Below are 24,898 nucleotides of genomic sequence, written 5' to 3' on the forward strand. Positions count from 1 at the left end.
CCTCCATTTTAGTACTTTAACAACAACCTTAGCTTATTTTGTTTTGTATCCTCACACAATGAAATATCCCAAGATTCTTCACTGGTGTATTATAAAACAGAATATGACACCAAGCCACATATGAAAATATTAGATCAGATTAGAATCAAAATCAAAATATACTGTGTTATCTGAAGTCCAAGCAATGAAGTAGGTTTCAGAGAGTGTGAAGACGTAGAGAGAAGGTATTTCAGAGCCTGGTAAATGGGATGGATAAGGCTAGGGAGGAATTTGAAAATGAGGATTACCATTTTAAAATCAAGACATTTTTGACTGGGAGTCATAGTAAGTCAGTGAGGAATAATAGAGAATAATAGAGGAAAAGGATTTGCTGACAGTTTACTCACAGTCAGAGAAGTTTTGTATTTCTGCAGGTTTGTGGAGAGTTGCATAAGAAAGACTGGCCAGGGATGCATTGCAATAGTTGGGTCTACAGGTAACACATAGGGGCAAAATCAGTCATGTAAGGGCTTCAGGACTCTGGAACAATCTTGAGGCAATGTAATGTAGCTGCTCATTATTGACCATAAATAATAGTCAAGTACACTCAACAAGAAGTATACTACTAACTGGAGGAGAATGTTAGAATCTTGAGAGCACATGGACTTAACATACAAAGAAGCTAAATTAGTCCTTACCTAATGTAACTATGAGATTAGAATCTAGTACATGTATTTAGCATGAAAGTATAATAAATAGTGTTACTTTAAAGTTTAAGCCTGGAAGATTGTACTTGATTTGCCATCACCTCAACCTGTCTGTGTCAAATTTAAACTCATGGGAGGCATCAAATCACATGACTCAAGGTCAGAAGCCACATGACACCAGGTTATAGTCCAACTGGTTTATTTGAAATCACAAGCTTTCAGTGCGCTGATCCTTCATTTGATGAAGTGTATCTTCATTTCACTTCACCTGATGAAGGAGCAGTGCTCTGAAAGCTTGTGATTTCAAAAAATTCCTGTTGGACTATAACCAGGTGTCGTGTGATTTCTGACATTGAGTCATGTGATTTGATGCCCCCCATGACTTTAAATTTGACACAGGTTGACGCGATGGCAAATCAAAAGCAATCTTCAAGGTTTAAACTTTAAAGTAACACTATTTATTATACTTTCATACATGTACCAGACTCTAATCTCAGTACAACATCAGCAACTCCACACAAGACTCAAGAAACCCAAGTGATGATATGGAGGTGATGTTATGGAGATGTTATCCACCTTAGTGGATGGCATAAGTCTGAAGTTGGATGCTCATTTCAAGATCAAACGTGACTCTAAAGTTTAGATCAGACAAGCATCATGTTTATTGTTCGCAGCATTAGCGAAAGGAGTTGGAGTGGGTTATTTCCAGTATAATCATATCTGTTTAATCGAGCACTGATGTAGAGTGAGCAGCCATGACATATTCTGAAAAAATGTATTATTCGAAGTGACCTTGCAATGGCCAAATTATTCATGAAAAAATAATGGAATCATTTTTAATACTTGGTCACTATTATCTATTAATTTATAATTTTGAGAGGGTTTTATGACATTATTTGCTGATCAAATTGTATGAGAGAAATTTGTATGAGAACCATTGTTAAAACATCTCTTCCAAACAATGTGATCATCAAGAGCCCAAAGACCAACTAAAGTACTGGTTCAACATTATGTCAACATAAAGTTTCCAACTTCCTACATTAGCTATGCTTCTCTATTGTCTGAAGCATATTGCCAATTTAACACAGTACGAGTATTTTTATACTGAAAAACCACATTCACTAGATTGAGTTTACGCTGACCCAGTTCATTTCATTCAAGCCCCTATGTGACCAGAGGTACTTTAATCTTCCATGACATACATCCATGTTCTCGTATTTTTAATTGAAAATGGTGATAGTAAGGATAGCAGTACACCAGAATCGTCCCTAATTGATTCCACCCACTGTCAGGAAGGCAATCTCCAAACTCATCTTCCAAGACACCTTTGCCAAGTTCATTGGTTCAGCCTTGAAGGTCATCAAAAGTATTACATGGCTTTTGTTGGAGTGATAATAACACTGCTCCACTAATTAAAACAATTAAACACTTACCAACTACAGGAATATGAAAAACAGTACCTCCTTCCAATTCCTTCCCTTAATCTCTCTACCAACACATCCAACTATGTTGAATTTCCATCTGTTCCAAAGACAATAAAAATATTCAGCCTTCCTGACATTCCACTATTGGGAAAGACCTAGGATCTATTAAACCTTCTCTGCTTTTTCCTGTAGTACAACCAAGAATGGTAACTTTGTCGACGTCAAATTATTGATCATAGTGTGTTGGGTTGCTAAACTGTGCACTAACACATGTCATTATTGGAGTGTATTGGCAATACCAATGCAAAACATGCTTTAAAACTGAACATGTAATCTGAGATGTCTGTTGTTAATATTTCATTTTTTTGTTTTCATTAGGTGCAATCGGTCACACCCAAATACAAAAGTTGATACCTGTGGCTATCACGTTGAACCAAAAAGTGTATTTGATTACAAGCCTGGAAAGTCATCCATTTTAGATCATGACCATTCAGTAAGTGCTTTCTGTATATGTGCTTGTCTGTTGAAAAGAAGCAAATCGTATCCAAGGCATAGATATTGGGAACAGTTCTGGGAGAGGGTCAGATGGTTAATATCATAATTAATGTATAAGTGGAAACAATTACAAAGCTGTATTCTAGTCAAAGTATTTACCTAGTTTAACCAGAGATTTATAGACACGTGAAATAAGTAAGAGCAAGAAGAGAACAAGATATTTTTGATTGGAAATCCTATTTATTTTCAATACATTTTCCTGCCTTGAGAATGTCAATTGCATAAAGGTGTTCAGTTTGCACCAGGACTGTTAATGAAGGAGATAGTACAAATGTTACTGTAACCTTGTGAAGAGCAATGAAACTGGTGGAGAGAAAATCAGTGAGAGAAAGTCAAAAACAATTATCGCCTGTTACTATTATTTTAGATTTGATTAGATTCCCTGCAGTGTGGAACAGGCCCTTCGGCTCAACAGGTCCACACTGAGCCTTCGAAGAGTAACCCACCCAGACCCATTTCCCTCTGACTAATTGACCTAACACTGTGGGACAATTTAGCATGGCCAATTCACCTGATCTGCATATCTTTGGACTGTGAGAGGAAACCGGAGCACCCGGAGGAAACTCATGCAGACACAGGGAGAATGTACAAACTCCACACAGTCAATCACCCGAGGCTGGAATCGAACCTAGGACCCTGGTGCTGTGAGGCAGCAGTGCTAACCACTGAGCCACTGTGCCACCCATTTGATAAAAATAATTACCAAAGAGAGACTTAGGTTCTTCGGATGTTACAACAAAAGTTCAATATTAATTTTACAAAGTAAATATGAATGGAATTACAAGTCACGTTTAAAGGCACTTACCATTGGTGTCAAAGCAAAGTCTGTGTGAAGTAATACATCACTCTCAATGAGTAAGTAACATACATCTATCCAAATTAGTCAGAACACATGCTAAACACGCTCTGATCAGTTTACTTGGTGATCGAGCTGGAGTGCAAGTTTTCATTTATTTTTATGGTCAGGAAAAGGGCAGGTATGTACCTTTATGAAATTCACAAAAATGATCGGTGATTACAGCCATTTTGCCTAATGTCCTCTTATCCCAACACCATTTAGTTGCTGTTATCTGATTATTCAGCCACTGAACATTCAATCTAAGCTTGACATGATCCCTTACTCACAAAGATATCCATGGACACACACATCCCAATGATCAGCCGAAATGAGTAACTTTCCACTGAACAAGAGAAAAAAACTGCAGGATGAGGCAAACCCTTTGCTCTTGGAATGGCAGGAATTCTGCTCATTAACAGCATGAAATTATGATTACAAAATCTTCACGCAAGCCTATGCTGGCTCTTTCAGGAATTAAACCTGCTCCAAGATCCTCCAACATAATTTTGAGTGTCTTTGAACTTCAGAAGACAGAAATAACTGCTGTTAACATGTCAATCTTAGCATCAAGGGTATTTAAAGGCTATGGAGTGTAATCCTTTGTCCTTGAACACAGTAGTATGCTGGTATTGTCCTTAAGCCTGTATTTATTGTAATTTCAGAGACCAAGACACAGCAACACTTCAGGAGCTGCATTTCTCAGTAAATCTAGGTATGTAATTGCTCATTTGTTTATAAAAAGGTAACTTATACATTCAGTTTTGTAGTACTCTACAAATTTGTAGAAAGAGTATAATTGACGTGTAATCTTTGGTAAATGTAATCTTGTTGCAAGTCCAATTTATAGATAAAAGGTTTGTGTCGTTAGTGGCAGTTAAATTCAAAGCTCTAGATCAAGAATCACAGAATTGTTACAGTATAAAAGGAGGCCATTTAGCTGTAACAATTCTGTGATCCTTGATGTCGAGTTTTCTACTAATTTTCTGATCGTTTTATCTTAGTGCCAGTCTCCTGCTTTTTCCCCTTAACCTGCACGGTGTTTCTATTTAAATAATAATCCAACGCTCTCTCGAACACATCAATTGAACCTGTCTCCACCACACTTCCAGGCTGTGCATTAGATTAGATTAGATTAGATTACTTACAGTGTGGAAACAGGCCCTTCGGCTCAACAAATTCCACACCGCCCCGCCGAAGCGCAACCCACCCATACCCTACGTTTACCCCTTACCTAACACTACGGGCGGCACGGTGGCACAGTGGTTAGCACTGCTGCCTCCCAGCGCCAGAGACCTGGGTTCAATTCCCGACTCAGGCGACTGACTGTGTGGAGTTTGCAGTGCTAACCACTGTGCCACCGTGCCGCCCAAATCCATACTCTATTTACTGTGTGAGAATTTTTTTTTTTTTTTTGCAGAGCATTTTAAAACTGCGTCCTCTGGTTCTCTATTCAATAGTGAAAGCAAACAATTTATCTCCATCTACTCTGTCCAGAACTTCATAATTTTTAAAACTTATGTCAAATCTTTAACTCCTGGCTTCTTTCTGTGCTTGGGGTTAGGAGTGGGGCCTCTATGCTCAGGTGGAGGGACAGTTGTGAAGCTGGGGGCCAGGAACCACAGTGAACCACGTGGGGGGGGGGGGGTGTTAATACTGAAATAAAGATAAAATACTGCAGATACTGAAAATTTGAAACAAGCGCACATAATGCTGGAGAAACTCAACAGGTCTGGCAGCATCTGAGGAGAGTGAAACAGGGTAATGATTCAGGTTCAGTGTCACCGAACTCAGTTCTGAAGAAGAGTCATTGGACTCGAAATGTTAACTCTGTTTCTCTTTCGACAGATGCTGCCAGACCTGCCGATTTACTTTATTTCTGTAGCTACCCCTGGGTTTGACCAAAACATTTTATAGATTGACCATGAGTGCTTCTGATTCATATTCAACTATTTTGATTGTGTAGTTCAGCATTTCTTTAGTTTTTTTTGTTGATAGCTGCCTGTTTCCATCTATTTAGTGCAGAGTCTGTACAGATTTCTTGGTTTCTTTCTATATAATGTTTAGGTATTTGCAATGCCATTCACAGAATATGCGTGTTGCTTTTCAGAACTCCCATTTTCAGATCTTTTCACTTTGGATTCAAATTATGTACTTTCTGTCCAAAAACTTACCCTGTCCAGATCATTCTGTAACTTTAAAGATGCTCCCTCTTAGTTTCCTCTCCTAATTTTGTGCAAGCAGAAAACTTTGACAAAAGTTTATTACTTGAAAGGCAAAAAGTTGCAGCATGCTGCTGTGCAAAGAGCTGCTGTCTTTGTGCATGAATCACAGAAGGTTGGTCTGCAGGTACAACAAGTAATTAGGAAGGCAAATAGAATTTTGTCCTTCATTGCAAAAGGGATTGAGTTTAAAAGCAGGGAGGTTATATTGCAGCTGTACAGGGTGCTGGTGAGGCCACAGCTGGAATATTGTGTGCAGTTTTGGTCTCCTTACTTGAGAAAACATGTACTGGCAGTGGAGGGGGTGCAGAAGAGGTTCATCAGATTGATTCCGGAGTTGAGGGGTTCGTTTATGAGGAGAGATTGAGTATACTGGGATTAAATTCATTGGAATTCAGAATACTGAGGGGGGATCTTAGCAAAACATATACAATTATGAAGGGAATAGATGAGAGAGACATAGAGGGGATGTTTCCACTGGCAAGAGGGCATTGCCTCAAAATTAGAGGGAGCAGATTTAGGACTGAATTGAGAAGGAACTTCTACATCCAAAGGGTGGTGAATCTGTGGAATGCCCTGCCCAGTGAAGTAGTTGACGTTACTTCAGTAAATGTTTTTAAAGCTAAGATAGATTGTTTTTGAACAATAGAGGAATTATGGGCAATGGGGAGAGGGTGGGTAAGTGGAGCTGAGGCCACAAAAGATTCAGTCATGGTCTTATTAAATGGCAGAGCAGGATCGAGTGAGCTAGATGGCCTACTCCTGCTCCTAATTCTTATGGTCTTATGTTCTTATATATATTATATTATATATATACATTATATTTCTGAGCTGAGATCATTGATACTGGGTCACCATGCTCAGTAGTTTCACCCTACCCACTCCTGAACTACCCCCCTAAATTGATACTTTCCACCTTTGCAACTAGTTCTACACACCCTTTGAATGGTTTTCTTAAATCCTTAAAAATTAGGAGATTGACAGGTAGACCCCAATATTTTGGGAGAGGGGACAAACTTGTCTGATAAGGAATGTTAGCTTTCGGGTTTGATCTTTGTGCTAAATGACAAGGGAAGACAGAAGTACTGTCAACCTCGTAACTGTGGCTGAGGGAGCAAATTGCAAAAAGACAAAGCAAGATACCAAGACTGGGAGCATTCAGATCGGCTCTCAGGAGTGAGCACTAAGGGAGCACATGAGCTGCCTTGAGATGCAGCCGAGTCCTGTCCAGAACTTGGAGTCAGTCCCTGTGCACGAAGTGTCCTTGCAGCAGCATTGCAATGTTAGTTGCTGGTCTGCCGTTTGGTGCAGCATAGCCATGCAGCAGTGAGGCTGAAATATATCAGAGATGTGCTTTGATGATGCAGAGAGACTGACAGATGTGGACAAGGGGCGTACACAGCTGCTGCCCATGGAGAATGCCCTTGGATGCTGGTACTGGGTGTTCAAGGTCTGAAGGTGGAAGCAGTGAATTGGAGTCACCAGGTACTTGCTCAAATGTTCATGTTGAGAATTCTCAGCGTCTATTGTCTCATGTTGGATGGAAGAATCAGACATGGCATATTTATGGGGCAGTTTGTGAGGCTGACAACAAGCAATAATCCACACTAATTGGCATGTTGTCACATTCTTGTGAGAACCTTGTCTCACACCAATTACTCTGGAAAATGTACTGTGGTTTTCCTGACATCAAGCAAGGCCTCGGTGGATTTCTCACATGATTGTGGTAAATTTCTTCCCAAATGCCTATCATTCAGAACCTTATAAGAATCCATCCTGAATCTTATTTTGGACTTGGAGCTAAATACTTAGATATGCTTTATTTGGTTAGAGTTGTTTCAATGTGCTTTGGATTCCAGTTTGATTGATATTTACTTAATATTTGCCAAGTTTAACTTGGTTTGATGCAGAAATTTAGAAGATGTTCATCTTCAATTTTGTTTCAGTTTGTATTTTTTATGGTTCTCACTTCTTGATTGCCACTTTAATCTCTTATTATATTTTCAACTGTGAATTACAAGAGTTCCATTAGAAATCAAAATCTGAGAGCTAGAGATATAAATGCCAATTGATCTGTACTCCAGTTTCCCTCTAACTTTCTGTAATAGGCAACTGTTCATTGCTGAGGCTGAACTGTTCACTTGCACAGTCTCACATTACACCTGTGCTGTCCCTTGAGCTATTTGAGTTCAAAGCTGAAATATTTCTTATTCTTAGCTGTTGTACAGACAATAAATGATGACTTGTAACTTCTGAACTAGGAGTAAAGTTATTTCATTATTCATGGGTCATAGACCAAATATTTAACTTTCAATCCTGACAGTTTACATTTGAAAACATATTTGCTTATTTTGCTAAAACGGAATGGTGCTTTTGTGTTGATTTCCCTAGATCACTCCCGATGTTGGCAGAATCAGCTGGTCAGCTGACTATCAATGAAACCAGGCAATGCAATGGTTCAGACATAGATCTACCTCAGCTGAAGTTCATGGAAATCCAACGCTATTCATCTGCTGATCAAATCTCCATAAACAGTGAAAATGGTAAAATAACTTTATTCTAATATGAAGGATAAAGTCAAGATAAAAACAAATAGACAAATTCATGCTCAGTGAAAATGATAGAGTGTTTCTTTTTGTGTGTGTGGTTTCAAATGTGGCTGCGTCTGAAGTTACAGATTGATGCGTCTGGTGTTGTCAGAGATCACATTAACATGACTTTCAAAACTTGTGTGTTTTCCAGTAGTACTACAGCCTTTGCACTCTACCACCAACTCAAAAAGTACTTGCAAGAACATAATGATATAAGATTTTAGGGCAGGCATAGACTATACAGTCCTTCAAGCCTGTCCTTCGAGTAAATCATCCACCATCAATATTCTGTTGGTAATCATTAAACAAAACCATAACTGGATCGGCCTTATAAATGTTGAGGTAATGAGATTAGGGAAGACCGAGAATTGTGTTGAGGAACTCACTTCCAGACTCACCAAAGACAGACCACCATCTACAAAGGAGTGTGATGAGCACTGTTCACTTGCTTGAATGAGTTTGGCTCCAACAATATTCAAAGTGTTTGGTAAAATACAGGACAAAGCAGCCCACTTGACTGACACCACATCCACCACCTTAATCATTCATCCTTCTGTGACTATTGACACACAGTGGCAGTAGTGTGTGTCATGTACAAGATGTAATGCAACAACTCATCAAGGCATTTTCGACTGCAAATTCCAAACTTACAATTTCTACCACTTAGAAACATGCATGGGAATGCCATCAACTTCAAGTTCCTCTAAAAGACACAGACCATTCTGAGTATGTTGTTTTTATTCATTAATGGGATGTAGAAGGCATTGACTAGGCCAGCATTTTTTGCCCATTTCTAATTGCCCTTGAGAAAGTGGTGGAGAGGTGCCTTCTTGAAAGCCTGCAATCTGTGTTTCAGGTAGACTCACATTGCTTTTAGGGAGAGAGTTCCAGGATTTTGGTCCTGGTCCTGGACACAGTAAAGGATTCCTAATATGTTTCCAACTCAGGATGGTGAGTCATTTGAAGGAGAACTGGCAGATACTCTTGTCCTTCTAGATGGAAGGACCCTCGGTGAATTTCTGTGGTGTATCTTGTAGATAGTACACACTGCTGCTGCTGGCATTGATGGCGGTGGGATTGGAAATATGTGGATATGTGCTAATGAAATGTGTTCCTTTGTCTTGGATGGTGTCAAGCGTCTTGAATGCTGTTGGAGTTGCACTCATTCAGACAACTAGGAAATATTTCATCACAGTTCTGATTTGTGCCTTTTGGATGGTGAAACAGTTTTTGATAGTCAGGAAGTGAGTTACTTGTGGCAGGATTCCGACTCTGACCTGCCCTTGAAGCCATTGTATTTACACGGCAAGTTTAGATCTATTTCTGGTCAATGATAATACCTAGGGATGTTGACAGTGGGGGATACAATGATGATTTTTCTGTTGAATGTCAAGGGATGATGGCTAGGTTCTTTTTTGATTGAAATGGTCTTTGCCAGGCAATTGTGTGGTGCACATACTAATTGCTACTTTTTAGCTGAAGCCTAGATACTGTCCAGAGTTTTGTGCATTTAAATACGATTGCTTCAGTATCTGAAGGGTTGTGAATGGTGCTGAATATGGTGCAATAATCAGTGATCATCCTACTTCTGACCTTATGATGGAGGGAAGGTCATTGATGAAGCAAGTGAAGATGATTGAGCCAAGAACACTACCCTGAGGAACCCCTATAGAGATGTCCTGGAATTGAGATAGCTAACATCCAACAACCACAAACAGTTTTCTTTGTCCCAGGTATGATCCTACCACTGGAGAGTTAATCTCTGATTCTCATTGATTCTAGCTTCTTTAATGCCATACTCAATCAAATGCAACTTTGAGGTAAAGAGCTATTACTCTCAGCTCTTTTTTTTTTTTATTTTTTTTTAATTTTTTTTTTTTTTAGTGCACCAATCTTTATTCAATTTCCACCACCAGGAAGATAGGAAAACACCCGGGTGGCCAGTGACAAACACTGCCCTTCACATCAAGGGACAGTGCTGTGTGATCAAAACAGTGAAGGGGAGGGTAGGGACTAAATCAAAATAGAGTTGGAGGGAGAAATGATGCACTCCACTTACTCTCAGCTCTTCTCTGCAATTCAACACCTGAATTCAATTTAGACTTAGCACAAATATGGACATATTTGTGCTAAGTCTAAATTGAATTCAGGTGTTGAATGGCCCTGATTGAACCAAAACTAAGCATCACGTGAGTAGTTTAATGTTAATTAAGTGCTACTTGATCGTACTGTTGATGACACTTCCATCACTTTACTAATGATTGAGACTAGACTGATTGGGCAATAAGTGGCTTGTTTGGATTTGTCCTGATTTTCACATATAGAACATACCTGGGCAACTTTCCACATTGTCTAGTGCATTGATGTTTGGAGCTGTACTGGAACAGCTTGACTTACAGAGGCGGCAGGTACTGGAACACAAATTTTCGGTAATATTGCCAGAATCTTGTCAGGACCCATTGGGTTTTGCAGAACCCAGTGTCTCCAATCATTTCTTGATATCAAATTGGGTGAATTGAATTGGTTGAAGATTGGCATCTATAATGCTAGGGACCACTAGAGGAGGACGAGATGGCATCTCTGGCTGAAGATTTTTGTAAATCTGATGTGTTAGGTGACCCTAGAGTTGAAGATGGAGATATTTGTGGATTCTCCTCATTGAGTGTGGTGTCCACCACCATTCACAACTGTATGTGGCAGGACTGCAGATCTTAGATCTGATTTGGTGGTTGTAGGATCACTGAGCATTTCTTATAGAATCTCGAATTTGCAACTTGCTGCTTATATTGGACATGCTGTGACACACTCCCAGTGCAGTTGGAATTTGGACCCAGATCTTCTGAATCAGTTGCAGGGACACCATCTCTGTTGCACAAGAACCCCTAGTCCCTTCCTCCTAAATGTACTTTTAATCAGTGTGTTCAGACAGTCCATGGTCCATATTTGGGACAGGTAGGACTTGAACTGAGGACTTTCATACCAGAGGTAGGGACACCATATGGTACTTAGTCTTTTCCTCTAGATACTTTCTAATCAACCTGTTTAGAAATGTTGTTATGCACCTCAAGTTGTAGGTGGGACTTAAACCAAGGCATCCTGGCTCAGAGGTAGGGACATTACCACTGCACAACAAAGGTCCTTTCCACTTCCTTCCTCGACATCAACACCACAGGTTACAACTAGCTGAGGCTTCTGCACTGATCCTTACAGCAACCTGTACAGCATGGTTCATAGAGACAGGTCTTGCCAACCTGAAACTGCTTTGTTTATCCCTATCCCCTCAGTCCATTAACCAACCCTTACCATATGCTGACATATTGTCCCTCAGCTCAATAAACTCTTATCTTCTGTAATAAACTTTTAGTCACACCTAAAATGTTGAATGCTTTTGGAAGTCCAAATACCCTGACTCCACTGTTTTCTCTTTAACTACTAGTTACATCCTCAAAAAAGGCTAATAAATTTGTTAAGTACAGCTTCTCTCTTTCCTAAAATCACAATGGCTGTGTATAATCATGTTATGATTTTCTAAGTGCCCTGATGCCACTTCTTTAATAACGGGTCCTGTATTTTCCTGAACACTGAAATAAGGCTGTTGTGTTTGAAGTTCCCCATTTTCTCTATCCATCATTTTGTGAATGTAAGTATAAAGTTTGCTGGATTTTACTTCATTGGAGTCAACCAACAATCTAAAGCATTTTGGAAGATGTCACAACTAAGTGCCATTCTTTATGCAGTCAGCTTTTTTAAGACCTTAAAATGTAGCTCTCATGGATTTCTTGGCTTTTATTGCCATTAATCTTTCTAAGACTTTTCTTCTTACTCATTTTAATTACATTAAGTTCCTCACTCTTTAAACATTATTATCTCTGGTTTGTTTCCTGTGTGAGGAGAGAGAAAGTATTTGTTTAACATCTGTTATTTTCCAGTCATCATCTTACACTATCCTTAATCTTTCTCCTTGGCCATAAATGGATCACTTTTCTGCGTTATATTTCGATTTCTCAATAGTTGATAGAACAGATTTCCAGGAAATCTTACCAATATTTGATACTTATTAACTGCTTAAAGGCAAAATTATGCAAAACCAATACTGTTGGCCAATTATATTGATTATTGAATATATCATAACATTGTAAAATCACATGTTCAGGAACCTGGACAGATTTGGGGTCTCCTTGTAAAATTCCCCACAAAGAATTGTCTGCATCCTTGTGATTCACTGCATCTTTCACAAAATTGACGTACAGTATGGCTTACAGAGACAGAACAAGAAGACAAGTGTGGATCAGATGAGGAAGAGAACAGAGAAGACAAAGAAACAGTTGAAGAAGGAAAGCTGCCTTTACAACCTTTACCTCTTTATTTATCTGCTGCTCATTGCATCTTTTCATCCTTAAGCCCATTAGAAGTGTACCCAGAAAGTGGGAATTCATTCTCCACACATACTCTGTAACCAGGAAACTAATTTTAGATAGGTTATTTCCAGAAAAGCAATGACATTTACAGTATATGTCTTTCTAATATATTTAAAAGATGTTCTATTACAAAAAAAAAATGCAGTCTGGCAACCTACACTGATTTGGATCACTATGTTATCCTTTGGCAAGTCAAACTAGTTCAGTTAGTTTGCAAGGTGACTTTTAAAGCCAATAATAGATTTCTCATTGCTGTCACGCACTCAGACTTATTTCCTTACTATAAGTATCAAGATGATAACATGATGGTGTATACAGATAGTAGTCTTTGAATTTTTCAGATAACTTAGATCTTTGAAGGTGGCAGAATGTTTTGAGAGAGCATTTAGCAAAACATATCCTAAGATCTTAGGCTTTATAAATGGAAATATTGGCCTGGAGTTTTGTCAAATAAACAGCCTCTCCTTCGTGGTGAAGATAGCCGAAGTAGCTGGAAAACATAAGTATCCCCCCGACCATGGCTGTTCCCATTTTTTGCAGGGTCAAGAATGAGACTGAGTCTGGATTAATGTATATGCAGTTCATAGAGGCAAATATCCATTAAAATGATCAGCTGAATTCATGGAAGTGGAATCCTGATAATCTGAGTGTGAAATCTGAAGTTCACAGATTAAAAACAAAAACAGAAATTGCTGGAGAAACTCAGCAGGACTGGTAACATCCATGGAGTGAAAGCACAGTCGATGTTTCAAGATCATTTGCCCTTTTTCAGAATTCATAGTAGCTCGGAAAAGATGGTATTTCTGCTGAAGACAGGAGGTTGATGAGAAAGAAAGGAGTAAACAAGTAGTTGGAGATAAATTAGCAGTTGAGCAGACAAAGCATAATGGCGAACCAAGTAGAAAGCAAACTACTACTAGGGGCCATGAGGCTGGCAAGGGAAGGGAGGCAAGTATGTGTCTGCTGGTGGCATCCCAATGAAGGTGGGGAAGCAGTGGCTATGATCCTTTCAGATTTACCTGCACTTCACTCAATTGAGTCTCTCCTATGCAGTTGAGAACTAAAACATATAGTGAACACAATTGGGAAAGGGAACTTATTTCTGGCAAAGAGAACTTTTAATTAGCATGTGTTATATGCAAAAACGTTACTATCAGTTTGCATAATGCACCTTTAAAATTCCAAAAATTTAATTACAAGCTTTCATCCTGTAGTCAGGAACCTGATTCTTGGCTTTTTGTATAATTGAATCCCCCACAGCCCCTTCCTTTTGTTCCTGGGTGGAGGCTAAGATTCTGCATGGGAAGAATGTGTCTGATCTTTGTGGATTTGTTTAGGTAGGAACAATTCATGATGTGATTTTTGCCTCCAGCAGGATATTTAACCTGACATGGTAGTGCTTATGTTATCATTCATAACATAAGAAACAAGACTATGCTGGGTATTGAAATATCCAACAGACATTTATTGCTGCTACAATTATATACTCTCAGGCACATAACTGTCTGGACTAGTATTAAGCTAGTAAATTAAACATAGCAATACCAAATAGCATGCTTCCAATTGCACATTATGTTTTGAATGATTCTTGGGATAAGATGGCGTGTTAGATCTTTATACCCTCAGGTTACATGCTCTGATAAAGTGATGATATATGAGTATTTCTCTCAAAAGCGTACTGAAACATTGATCATCAGACATAACACAACAGCTTGTGTAACCCAATTGAAGAATTACACTAGACATGCTTTAGTTATGCGGTGAAAGTGAGTACTGCAGATGCTGGAGATTAGAGTCAAGAGTGTGGTGCTGGAAAAGCACTGCAGTTCAGGCAGCATTCGGGAGCAGGAAAATCAATGTTTTGGGCAAAACCCTTCATCAGGAAATTCCTGAAGAAAATGGATGTACTATATGTGACCTTCAGAAAATCTTTGGTAAGATGTCATGTAAGACACTGAATTGTATGGATTCAGCTGCCAGATTGCATTGAAAAATGTTTACGAAGCAGAATCAAGAGGATGACATTGAGCGCGGAATTTCCTGATGAAGGGCTTTTGCCCAAAACGTCAATTTTCCTGCTCCTTGGATGCTACCAGACCTGCTGTACTTTTCTCGCACCACTCTAATCTAGACTCTGATTTCCAGCATCTGCAGTCCTCACTTTTACCTACGTCTACATGATGCCCAGTCCATTCTGAGGGCCAGGCCTTATTATCATTTCCTAATTTTTGCATCGTCTACAAATTTTGTCAAGATCTCGGAATCATTTTGTATACGGGGAACTGAGTTTCTAGCACAGCTCACTTTCTGCTCAACTGATGCAAAAACCTCGCTCAATGTCATCCTCTTGATTCTGCTTTGTAAACATCTTTCAATGCAATCTGGCAGCTGAATCCACACAATTCAGTGTCTTACATGACATCTTACCAAAGATTTTCTGAAGGTCACATATAGTACATCCATTTTCTTCAAAGAATTCAGTCAGTTCGATTGACTATGAAATTTCTTTGAAGATCTGCGCTGGCAATGTTTAGTTTTATTTTCTGGCTCTATGTTTTTGTGTTTCTTTTAATTTCTATTCAATTATTTTCCCTAGCTCTGACGTTAGTTAATTCATCTGTTTCTCCATGTCTCTTCTTGAAATCATAAAATATATTTGCAGTTTGCAGTCCTTTGACACTGGTTCTTTTTCATGTTAATACCATATGCCAGATAATATTTCAGAAAGAGCTATATTCTCTGAGAGAGAGTTTTAATGTGATTTAAAATGTGTAATTTTATTAGCAGGAGCACAATTAGAGAAATCATTTTGTAACTGAATTTTTAAAAACAGATTGTTTGAGCCTCAGCTTTTCACAGATTTGTTTTAAGATTGATGTTAATTAAACTTATGGCTCTTGGATTGCACAAATATGGTTCCTGAAATGTTTCATAAAGTAACAGTTCAACCATCCACACTCAGAATGTAGGAAGTGCTATTTCCTGTGGGAGCAGGGTTTTCAGTGGTACAGAACCAGTGCTGAGTGTGACATGGAACTAATATTTAGCAGTGGCCGGGGCATAGCAGGGAGTTACCAAACAGGATCTGAGTAAGATTTTACTTGCAGAGTGGGGAGCAAAAGGTAGCAAGGGTGTTTTGCTCAAGACAGGAGTGGTTTTCAGCAAGTTGCAGCAAGCAAAGTGATATGGGAAAACTCCTCGAGAAATCAAGTATATCTTTTAGTTTCAGAACTGGGACTTCTTACTGATAATGGCCAGTTAGAGTTGGCCTAAAAAGTGAACATGCTAGCATTTTGTGATCTCAGTGCTTCTAAATTAGCTCTTTGGGGGAATAGTGAGGGCAAGGAAATGTGACAGGCATAAACATGTTGGGCCAAATGCACTGTTTCCAAATTGAAACAGACCTTGACTTGAATCCAAAGTGAAAATAATAATTAAAAACTTAAGTCGCCTTCCTACTTTCCTATTATTATGTCTAAATTCCAGTTACAATAAAGATGGGAGAATTATGTGAAACTGAAATCAAGCAAACTATGCCACAGCAATATTTTAATTGTTTATTGTGATCTGAAATTTCACATTTATGCAGTCGGAGTGGAGTAGTATTCCACAAGCAACACGTACAAATCACTGGATGCTGAGGACCACCATTCATCGTGTGAATTTACACAGCACTCATCTCAAATTGGCACCTCTACTCTCACCCAGATGGCTCTATACAATTGTCTCCCTCCCAATCTTGATTGAACTTCACTTCCCAGTTACCTACCTTTTTAAAACTTACTTTGAACACAGAAGCTCTTTGTTCCTACAGTTGCCTGGGCATGTGCAGTAGGTGTCCAGATCTCACCAATACCATTGAAATAAGGCATGAGTTACAGTATCAAGGATGCTTTATGCCTACTTGCTGAAATGCAAGGACTGATCCCTGGCTTTAGGCTGTTGCCAATGTACAGTATGGGTGGTGCTGCTCCTATGCATCAGCAAGACTTGTCCTTTTAGAAGCTGACCATTGCACCTTTGGAAGATGTTGTTGAAGGAGACTTGGTGTGTTGCTGCAGTGCATCTTGTAGATGGTACATTTTGCCACTTTGTGTGAACAATGGAGGGAGTGAAAGTTGAAGATGGTTTTTGGGAAGGGAATTAAGTGGGCTGCTTTATCTTGAATGCTGTCAAGCTTTTTAAGTGTTAGTGTTGGAATGATTCATGGCTAATACTTCAAGATGACACAAGTATTATTTTGTATCTCCTTGGGTGGATAATTTACAACAGTCTATCATGCAGCAAACAAACCTTATAGTTGTAGTAAAGATCTGTCATTTCTCCCGTTTATATTCTGCTAAATCCTGACACTTCAACTTGTACTGCACTGTTGTTGGCAATGAGGGGGTCTGTGGATGGAGCTCTCACATTGGTCTATCTATAGTGGGGAGTGACATGTGGTTGCTGCAGTACTTGCTGATACTAGCTAATTGCAGGTGCAATTTCAGAGAAAGAAACAGAAAATAGGAATAGGGTCCTTCAAATCTGCTTCACCCCGAGTGATTATCCAACTCAGTACCCTGTTCCGACTTTCTCCCCATACTCTTTGATCCTTTAGTCCTAAGAATTGCATCTCTTTCCTTCTTGTAAACGTTCAATGTTTTGGCCTCAACTGCTTTCAGTGGCAGTGAATTCCAAAGGTTTATCACTCTCCAGATGGAGATATTTCTTCTCCATCTCAGTCCTACTCCATCTCCTTACACTGTCACCTTTGGTCCTGAACTCCCCAGTCATCAGAAACATCCTTCCCGTGTTTACCCTGTCTAGTTCTATTGGAATTTTATTTTCTAACCTCCAGTAAATATAGTCCCAAACGATCCAGTCTGTCTTCATACTAACTACCATTCCATGAGTCAGTGCCTTGATTCGTTAGATGCTGAAAGCAACCCATGTCATGACAGGACCAGCGAATTTATTTTGATGCACTCACGGTCTTCACCTATCTAGCTTCTCTTCTTTCCTGGCTTACTGTCAATAGCCCCTTTGTCTGCCCAACCTTCTTTTTCTCTCTTCTCTCTCCAACTATGCACTCACTCCTTCCACCCTCTTTCCCATCCCCATCATCAGCATAAATACCACCTTTTCCTAGTTGCTTTCAGTTCTGAAGAAAAGTTGCTGGACCTGAAACACTATTTCTGCGTTCTCTCCACAGATGCTGTCAGACCTGCTGAGATCCTCCAACAATTTCTGTGTTTGTTTGTATCATAGGATAGCTGGTGGCTGAGAATCTACACTCTGCCAATGAATTGGCACCTTAGGGATGGCAGAAGAACAGAGTCATTAGCAAAGTACAGTTGGCAAGAACATAATATCATTAGGATCAAAGGTCTCAAGTCACAAAAAGATATATTTTCTTCCAGCTCCTGATGTGACCAATAAAATTGGTGCCAGTGGGAAATGTAGAAATTGGATTTGTAGTTAGTTGTAATTACTTGGACCTTTTTATTAACATCAGCGACCACAAATCCTGAAAGCATGAGGGCCAAGACATTGATTTTCTACCGAAAACTGTTGCAAATGTGCAGCATATTTAAAGTGGGCCCTCAAAGATGTGATTTGAGTTGTCTATTTCGGGCTGTAGGTACATAAACAGGTGAGCTGTGATGCGAGTCAGGCAATCTGATATAACTACTCAGTCAGATTCCTGGGAAATCCTGTTGGCTTCTGTACAAGGCAAGCTATCCCCAGGTGCGGTTGGAGATGAACAGGAAAAAAACTTAGTGAAGGCTGGCACCAACCCATAAGACTCCTGTTTCTCCTGCCTCAATATTGAATCCAGCAGTTAATTTTAAGCATCAAAAAAAGTGCAAACTGCATTTGGCAGCTAGCCCAGTTGAAGAAGAAAGATTTCTCCCAGAAATTGCTTCTGTCTCTCTTATTTTTCTTTCTGCCCCCTGAAAACAGTGCAAATGAAACCAGATGCTCAGTATTTTTCTGAAATGCATATAACCCAAAATCTAGTGACTGCAAAATCATATACTTAAACTGCCTGAAATTTCAGGAATATTAGAGCAAGATCATTGCTGATGATTGAACTTGAACTTGATACTTTCAGCATTTCATCAAACTGTTAGCTGTTAACATTCAATCAGCTTCCTCTCCACAGAATGAAATTCCCAGCAGACGGAGGGAGCTGAGATCATGATAAAGTGAACTTCCTTACAAAAATGTCCTAATTAGTAACATTTTTAATAACTCAAGTGGATTTTCATCCATGCTGCTAAAATTAAAGTACAATCGACTTTGTATGTTATTTCCTCATCAAGGAGAACTGCCCCTGGCTGATGCACCCAAACCTTCAGATCAGCATTTTCAGTCCCAAAAGCCAAAGGTGCCAGAGGAGACACGTGATCAAAGACAGCAACTAAAAATGGTAATTGATGCTCACTCAAACCTTTTTAGGTTGAATATCTTTTGCTGCTTTCACATTATTTGCCAGTTGTTGTTTGTTATAATTGCTACAAAAGGCATTTTGTGTAAATAATTTATTCTGTGCTTTCTCAATGTTGAAAAATGAACAAATTGCACATTATCCTTGAATTACATTATTCAGGATAAATGAAAATTCATGGGATATCAAATCACCCAATTTTTCTGAGGTTCTATGTCAGTTTGCATTGTAATCTTAATATTTTTATGATTTATCGAGAGAATGGGAAGTATGGCAGCAATTAGATTATTTTTTAGATTACATTACATTACAGTGTGGAAACAGGCCCTTCGGCCCAACTAGTCCACACCGATCCGCCGAAGCGCAACCCACCCATCGAGAGAATGGGAAGTATGGCAGCAATTAGATTATTTTTTAGATTAGATTACATTACATTACAGTGTGGAAACAGGCCCTTCGGCCCAACTAGTCCACACCGATCCGCCGAAACGCAACCCACCCATACCCCTACATTTACCCCTTACCTAACACTACGGGCAATTTAGCATGGCCAATTCACCTTACCTGCACATCTTTGGACTGTGGGAAGAAACCGGAGCACACCCACGCAGACACAGGGAGAACGTGCAAACTCCACACAGTCAGTCGCCTGAGGCGGGAATTGAACCCGGGTCTCTAGCGCTGTGAGGCAGCAGTACTAACCACTGTGCCACCGTGCCGCACAGAATGTGGAAGTTTTTTTTTAAACCGCATCCTACAAGTTAAAATATTTTAGCTAAATTGCCCATGATTACAGACAGTGATTCCAACTTTAAAGTTGCATTACTCTCCTGGGTTTACACCAGTTTGAATGAGACCAGACACTCAGCGCCTTTGATGATGCTGCCTTCCTGATCAGACAGATGTTGAACAGACAGATAGACAACAGTGGGGATCTTTCCTTCTATATTCAGATCAGATTGAATTCAGTCAGATCCTATCTTCTGGGAGCCAAATCAAAGGCCAAAAGTGTTTCAGTAGTTTAGATCATTTTAAAACTTTCATTTCAGGCCCACGTCTTCCTCCCTTGAACTTATACCCAACAAATCACTGATCACACAATTTTCCTGATTAAAGCAAAAAGTAAGAGACATTTTGCAAAAATTAATTTTGGAAAAGAGCACATTGGCCAAATACATTAACACACAGGTATTAATTCTCAGATAATAAAGGATAAGACAAGAAATGTTCCAAATGGCTTTCAGTTGGGCATCCTTGCACATTTGGATGGGTGTCACTAGATACTGATTTTTTTTTTTACTAGACAGATATGGTTGTCACTGGGATCTTTTCAGATACAGTTCATTCAGGAAATTGAGAGACAATCTTTCAGAAACCTTTCAGGCAGAATAGCTGTTTTCACTCTTCAGCTCTCATAGAGAATCCACAAGAGGATTTCTCTGATAATTAACAAAGGCTGAGTTGGCTGTTTTATCACTTTGTAGGTTATATCTCAACTGAACACCAAAACCATACCAAACAACCGCAGCTCCTGACATCCATAAATTCAGTCATGTGACTTCCAGTCAGTCCAAACAGTTAACTGAAACCACATAGCTTCACTAAACAAGTTCAAGCAATTAGGTTAAGTCATGTGACTTCCAGAAATAGACTTTAAACAGAGTGACCCAAAGTGTTGTTTCTGTAACATTTATTTAGAAAAAGTCAATGAAAGGATACTTTGGCACACTTTGTCATGGGATCTCCTCATATTGCAAATGAATCAGATTTCACGATCTTCTCAGTATGAGTCTTCAAAAACTTTCATAATGCAAATGCCATCATAACAGCATGAAAAACAATTTATTGATGTTGAAGCCCAATCTTTGGTAAGATTTGGCAAGTTGGTACAGTACTGGAATCCCAAAGAATGCTACAATCAGGCATCAAAGACACATCTCAAAAATCTGGGAGTTTGAGATCCCAGTGAAGTTCACGTCACCATCAAAATCCCAAGGTTAGAATTGTGTTTTATAACACAATCCCATGCAGCAGTGATTTCCATGTAATCCTATTTTCATTGAAGTTTGATAATTTTCTGTACTTTCCAATGAGGAAACAATTAAATGAATGCAATTGAGTCAATTTTTTTTGGCTTTGCCTACCCTCCAGTGAACTATCCAGCCTCACCCTATAAACATACCACTCTATGATGTAATTTGTCAGTTCAAAGACATACTGATTCATTTATGACAGAAGTGTCCAAGAATGTTCTATGTAGAGCACATAGTTCAGTGAAGCTACAATTCATTTCTTGTATGAATATATTTCAACTTGCTGGTGCCTGTAGATCGTACTGTTCCAATGGTAGATATATCTCCCAGAAGCAACTCCTCTGAAACCAGGTTATAGTCCAACAGGTTTGTTTGGAAGCACTAGCTTTCAGAGTGCTGCTCCTTCATCTAATGCTTCCAAATAAATCTGTTGGACTAAAACTTGGTGTTGTGTGATTTTTAACTTTGTACACTCCAGTCCAACACCGGCATCTCCAAATCATCTCTGAAAGCAGATATTTTAAGCACCCAGGCAATGGAATAAGAAACATAAATTCAGATATGATTCAATTATCTATGTCTAATAAACTGCATTGTTAGAGTTTAGAAGCTGTCAGTCACACTTCAGATAGAAAAGTCATGAATTTTGGATTCTCACTCAAATAATTTAAGGATTCATTCTCAATAACTATTGAAAGTGTAAACTAGGAAGTCTATTGCAGCTTTTTGAGTTGAAGGTCAATTTGAAGTGGATGTATGGGAGAACCATTAAAACAGCAACTTAAAAATTACTACAATAAGCATGATTCCTTTTTAGTGATATCCATAATTATTATAGTATTGCAGTAAGCAGGTCTTAATTATTACACACTTCTTTGATAATCAAGAAGAAAAGGGGACTATACAGAAGATCAAATAATGTACAGTATTATAATTTCCCAGAGTACTACTTGACTCTTGTGATTCTTACAGTTCTGAATGACCACAAACAAAAATAAGCAGAATAGAAAGTCATATTTGTTGTACCTAACTTGTCAGGGGAAAAAAAGAGGAACAAAGCACAGTAATTTAGCAGTGCACTGTCTTAATTAAATCTAGCACAATTTCTCCCAGTTATGGAACTTCATTCAGATTTCCCAGGCAAATTTTATTCTTAAATATTTAAACATCTATTGCATAACAATGGGGCCCTTCAAGCAACTAGCTGAAAATAAGCAGGGTAGGTGTCAGGCTGGCCCAGTTGAGGATTGTCCAGCACCATTCCCTACTCCCACAGCTGCCAACACCAGTTCAGTAAAATACCACTTCTTCTTGAGTGAGGAGGGGCGGCTCCTGGTCTCCTAGGCCACTCCAGTCCCCCATCTCATGACTTCCTCAAGGCCCTCTGCCAGGGAAACAGGACACCCAGCATTGATGTCTTTGCACAGATGGGTTACCTGTGATAACTGGCCATTATTCCATGGTTTGTTTCACACATGTTAACGATGTGTCACCACTCCAGGTTAATTACTAGACCAGTTAATCAGACCAACGATATCTTTTATATTTGAATTTTATTCTTCTAGGAATTGACTGTAAGAGCGAAGTATGATTTCCATGGTCAAACGTCAAAGTGAGTTTCAATTCATTTTTTTATTAATCAGAGAATTTCTAACATACTTTTTTACATGTATTGACATATATATGTATCTGTAGAGAATGAAGCTAACCTCCTTTTCAGTAAACATTCAGCAAAGTTTTTGTACAACTGGCTGACAGCGTGTCAAAAATATTTTATATATTACCATTTCCTTTTTCAGCTCTTCACTCACAGAAATTCAAAGCAATATTTGATTTGTTTTGATTTACTGTCAAGTGTACCTCAGTACAGTGAAAAGCGTTGTTTGTGAAGAGTACAGGCAGATCATAGTAAGCAAGGAAATACAGATCATAGGGTGCAAAGATCTTAGACAGAGTGAGACTCACAGGTGACATTGCACATGTGCATGAGGTAATATCAACATTAACAAGATCAGCATTACTTGAAGTTAGAAAGTCTATTCATCAGTTTAATAATGGCAGGTAAGAAGCTGTTCTTGAACTTTGTCCAAGCTTCTGTGTCTTCTGCCTGACGGAAGAGTTGGTAGGAGGGCATTACCAGGGGAGGATGGGTCTTTGGTGATGTTAGCAACCTCTCCATGGCAACAAGAAGTGTAAATGGAGCCCATGTAATGGGGGGGAAGTGGGTGGGGGTTTGGTTTCTGTGATGGTCTGGGCTGTACACACAACTTTTTGTAGTCCTGGGCAGATCAGTTGCTATATTAGGCCATTATATAGCCAGATAGAATGCTTTCTATGGTGCATCTGTAAATGTTGGTGAGGGTCCTTATGGACATACCAAATTTCCTGAGCTGCCTGAGGAATAAGAGATGTTATTGTGCCTTCTAGACTGTCGCATCTCCTTGGAAATCCAGGACAGGCTGTCAGTTATTGACACTCCTGTGAATTTGACACTCTCAACCTCTACTCCGATGTAGATGGGGTCATGTTCTCCTCCTTCCTTTCTGAAGTCAATGATCAATTCTTTAGTTTTGCCAGCATTAAGAGAGAGGTTGTTATCTCTGCAGCATAATACTAAGCCTCCTCTCTGTATTCTGACTCATTGTTGTTTCATATCTAGCCTAACACAGTGATATCGTCAGCAGACTTGCAGATGGCATATATTTGGAATTTGCCTACACAGTCATGGGTATAGAGGAAGTACATTAGGGGGCTGAGAAGACATCCAGGAAGGGCTCCAGTATTGAGTGTTATCATGGAGGAAGTGCAGTTGTCTATCCTCACTGATAGGGTTAGAAAGCTTACGATCCAGTTGCAGAGGGCTGAGTTTTGAGATCAGTCTAGAGGGGAAAATGGTGTTGAAGGCAAAGCTGTAGATGATGAGCAGGAGTCTAACGTAGGTGTCCTTGTTGTCCAGATGTTCCAGAGATGAGAGCAGGCTAGGGAAATGGTGTCCCCTGTGGACCTGTTGTATTGATAGGCAATTGCAGGGGAATGAGACAGGCTGGGAGGCTTGAGGTGATGTAGGCCATGACCAGTCTCTCGAAGCACTTCATGATTATGGAGGTAAGAGCCACTGGGCGGTAGTTGTTGAAGCACGCTGCATGTGTTTTCTTTGGGATTGGGATGATGGTGGTCTCCTTGAAGCAGGTGGGACTTCACATTGCAGCAAGGAGAGGTTGGAGATGTCAGCGAATAGCTTCACCGGCTGGTCCGCACAGGATCTGAGTGCACGGCCGGGGACTCCGTATGGGCCCGTTGCGTTCCTTGGGTTGACTCCCAGGAAGACCATTCCAACGTCTATAGTGGTGACAGAGGGGAACATGTGCGTCTGGGGCTGTTGAGGCAGGTGAAACCGCCCCACTGATATTCTGCTCGAACTGAGCATAGGAAGCATTAAGCGCATCAGGGAGGGATGTGTTGCTATCTTGTTCTGCTTCATTTTGTATCCTGTTATGTTATTTAGGCCTAGCCATAGGACCAGAAGTCCGCTGGTTTGTTGGGGCCTCTAACTTGGTCCAGTACAGCTTTTTGGCATCTCTGATGGCTTTGCTGAGGTTATATCTGAATTTCCTGTGAAATCTGGATCATCCGACGACTGCTGCATGTGTGGTGTTCAGTAGAGAGTGGATTTCTGGTTCATCCAGGGTTTCTGGTTGGGG

The 24,898-nt window shown here is 39.6% G+C and overlaps 1 protein-coding gene across 7 annotated transcripts in view; it reads left to right on the plus strand.

The window, feature by feature from the left end:
- LOC122556561 (sorbin and SH3 domain-containing protein 2-like) overlaps positions 1 to 24,898 on the plus strand; it is a 111,466-nt gene that overhangs the window by 59,791 nt on the left and 26,777 nt on the right. For all 7 annotated transcript variants that reach the window (XM_043703368.1, XM_043703371.1, XM_043703370.1 and 4 more), the window contains 5 exons: positions 2,489 to 2,603; positions 4,166 to 4,215; positions 8,114 to 8,265; positions 19,040 to 19,146; positions 22,763 to 22,809. In XM_043703368.1, the coding sequence (XP_043559303.1) occupies positions 2,489 to 2,603; positions 4,166 to 4,215; positions 8,114 to 8,265; positions 19,040 to 19,146; positions 22,763 to 22,809 (471 nt within the window). The remainder of the gene's footprint in view (positions 1 to 2,488; positions 2,604 to 4,165; positions 4,216 to 8,113; positions 8,266 to 19,039; positions 19,147 to 22,762; positions 22,810 to 24,898) is intronic.

The sequence above is a fragment of the Chiloscyllium plagiosum genome, chromosome 14 (genome assembly GCF_004010195.1).
Source record: "Chiloscyllium plagiosum isolate BGI_BamShark_2017 chromosome 14, ASM401019v2, whole genome shotgun sequence".
Classification (NCBI taxonomy): Eukaryota; Metazoa; Chordata; class Chondrichthyes; order Orectolobiformes; family Hemiscylliidae; genus Chiloscyllium; species Chiloscyllium plagiosum.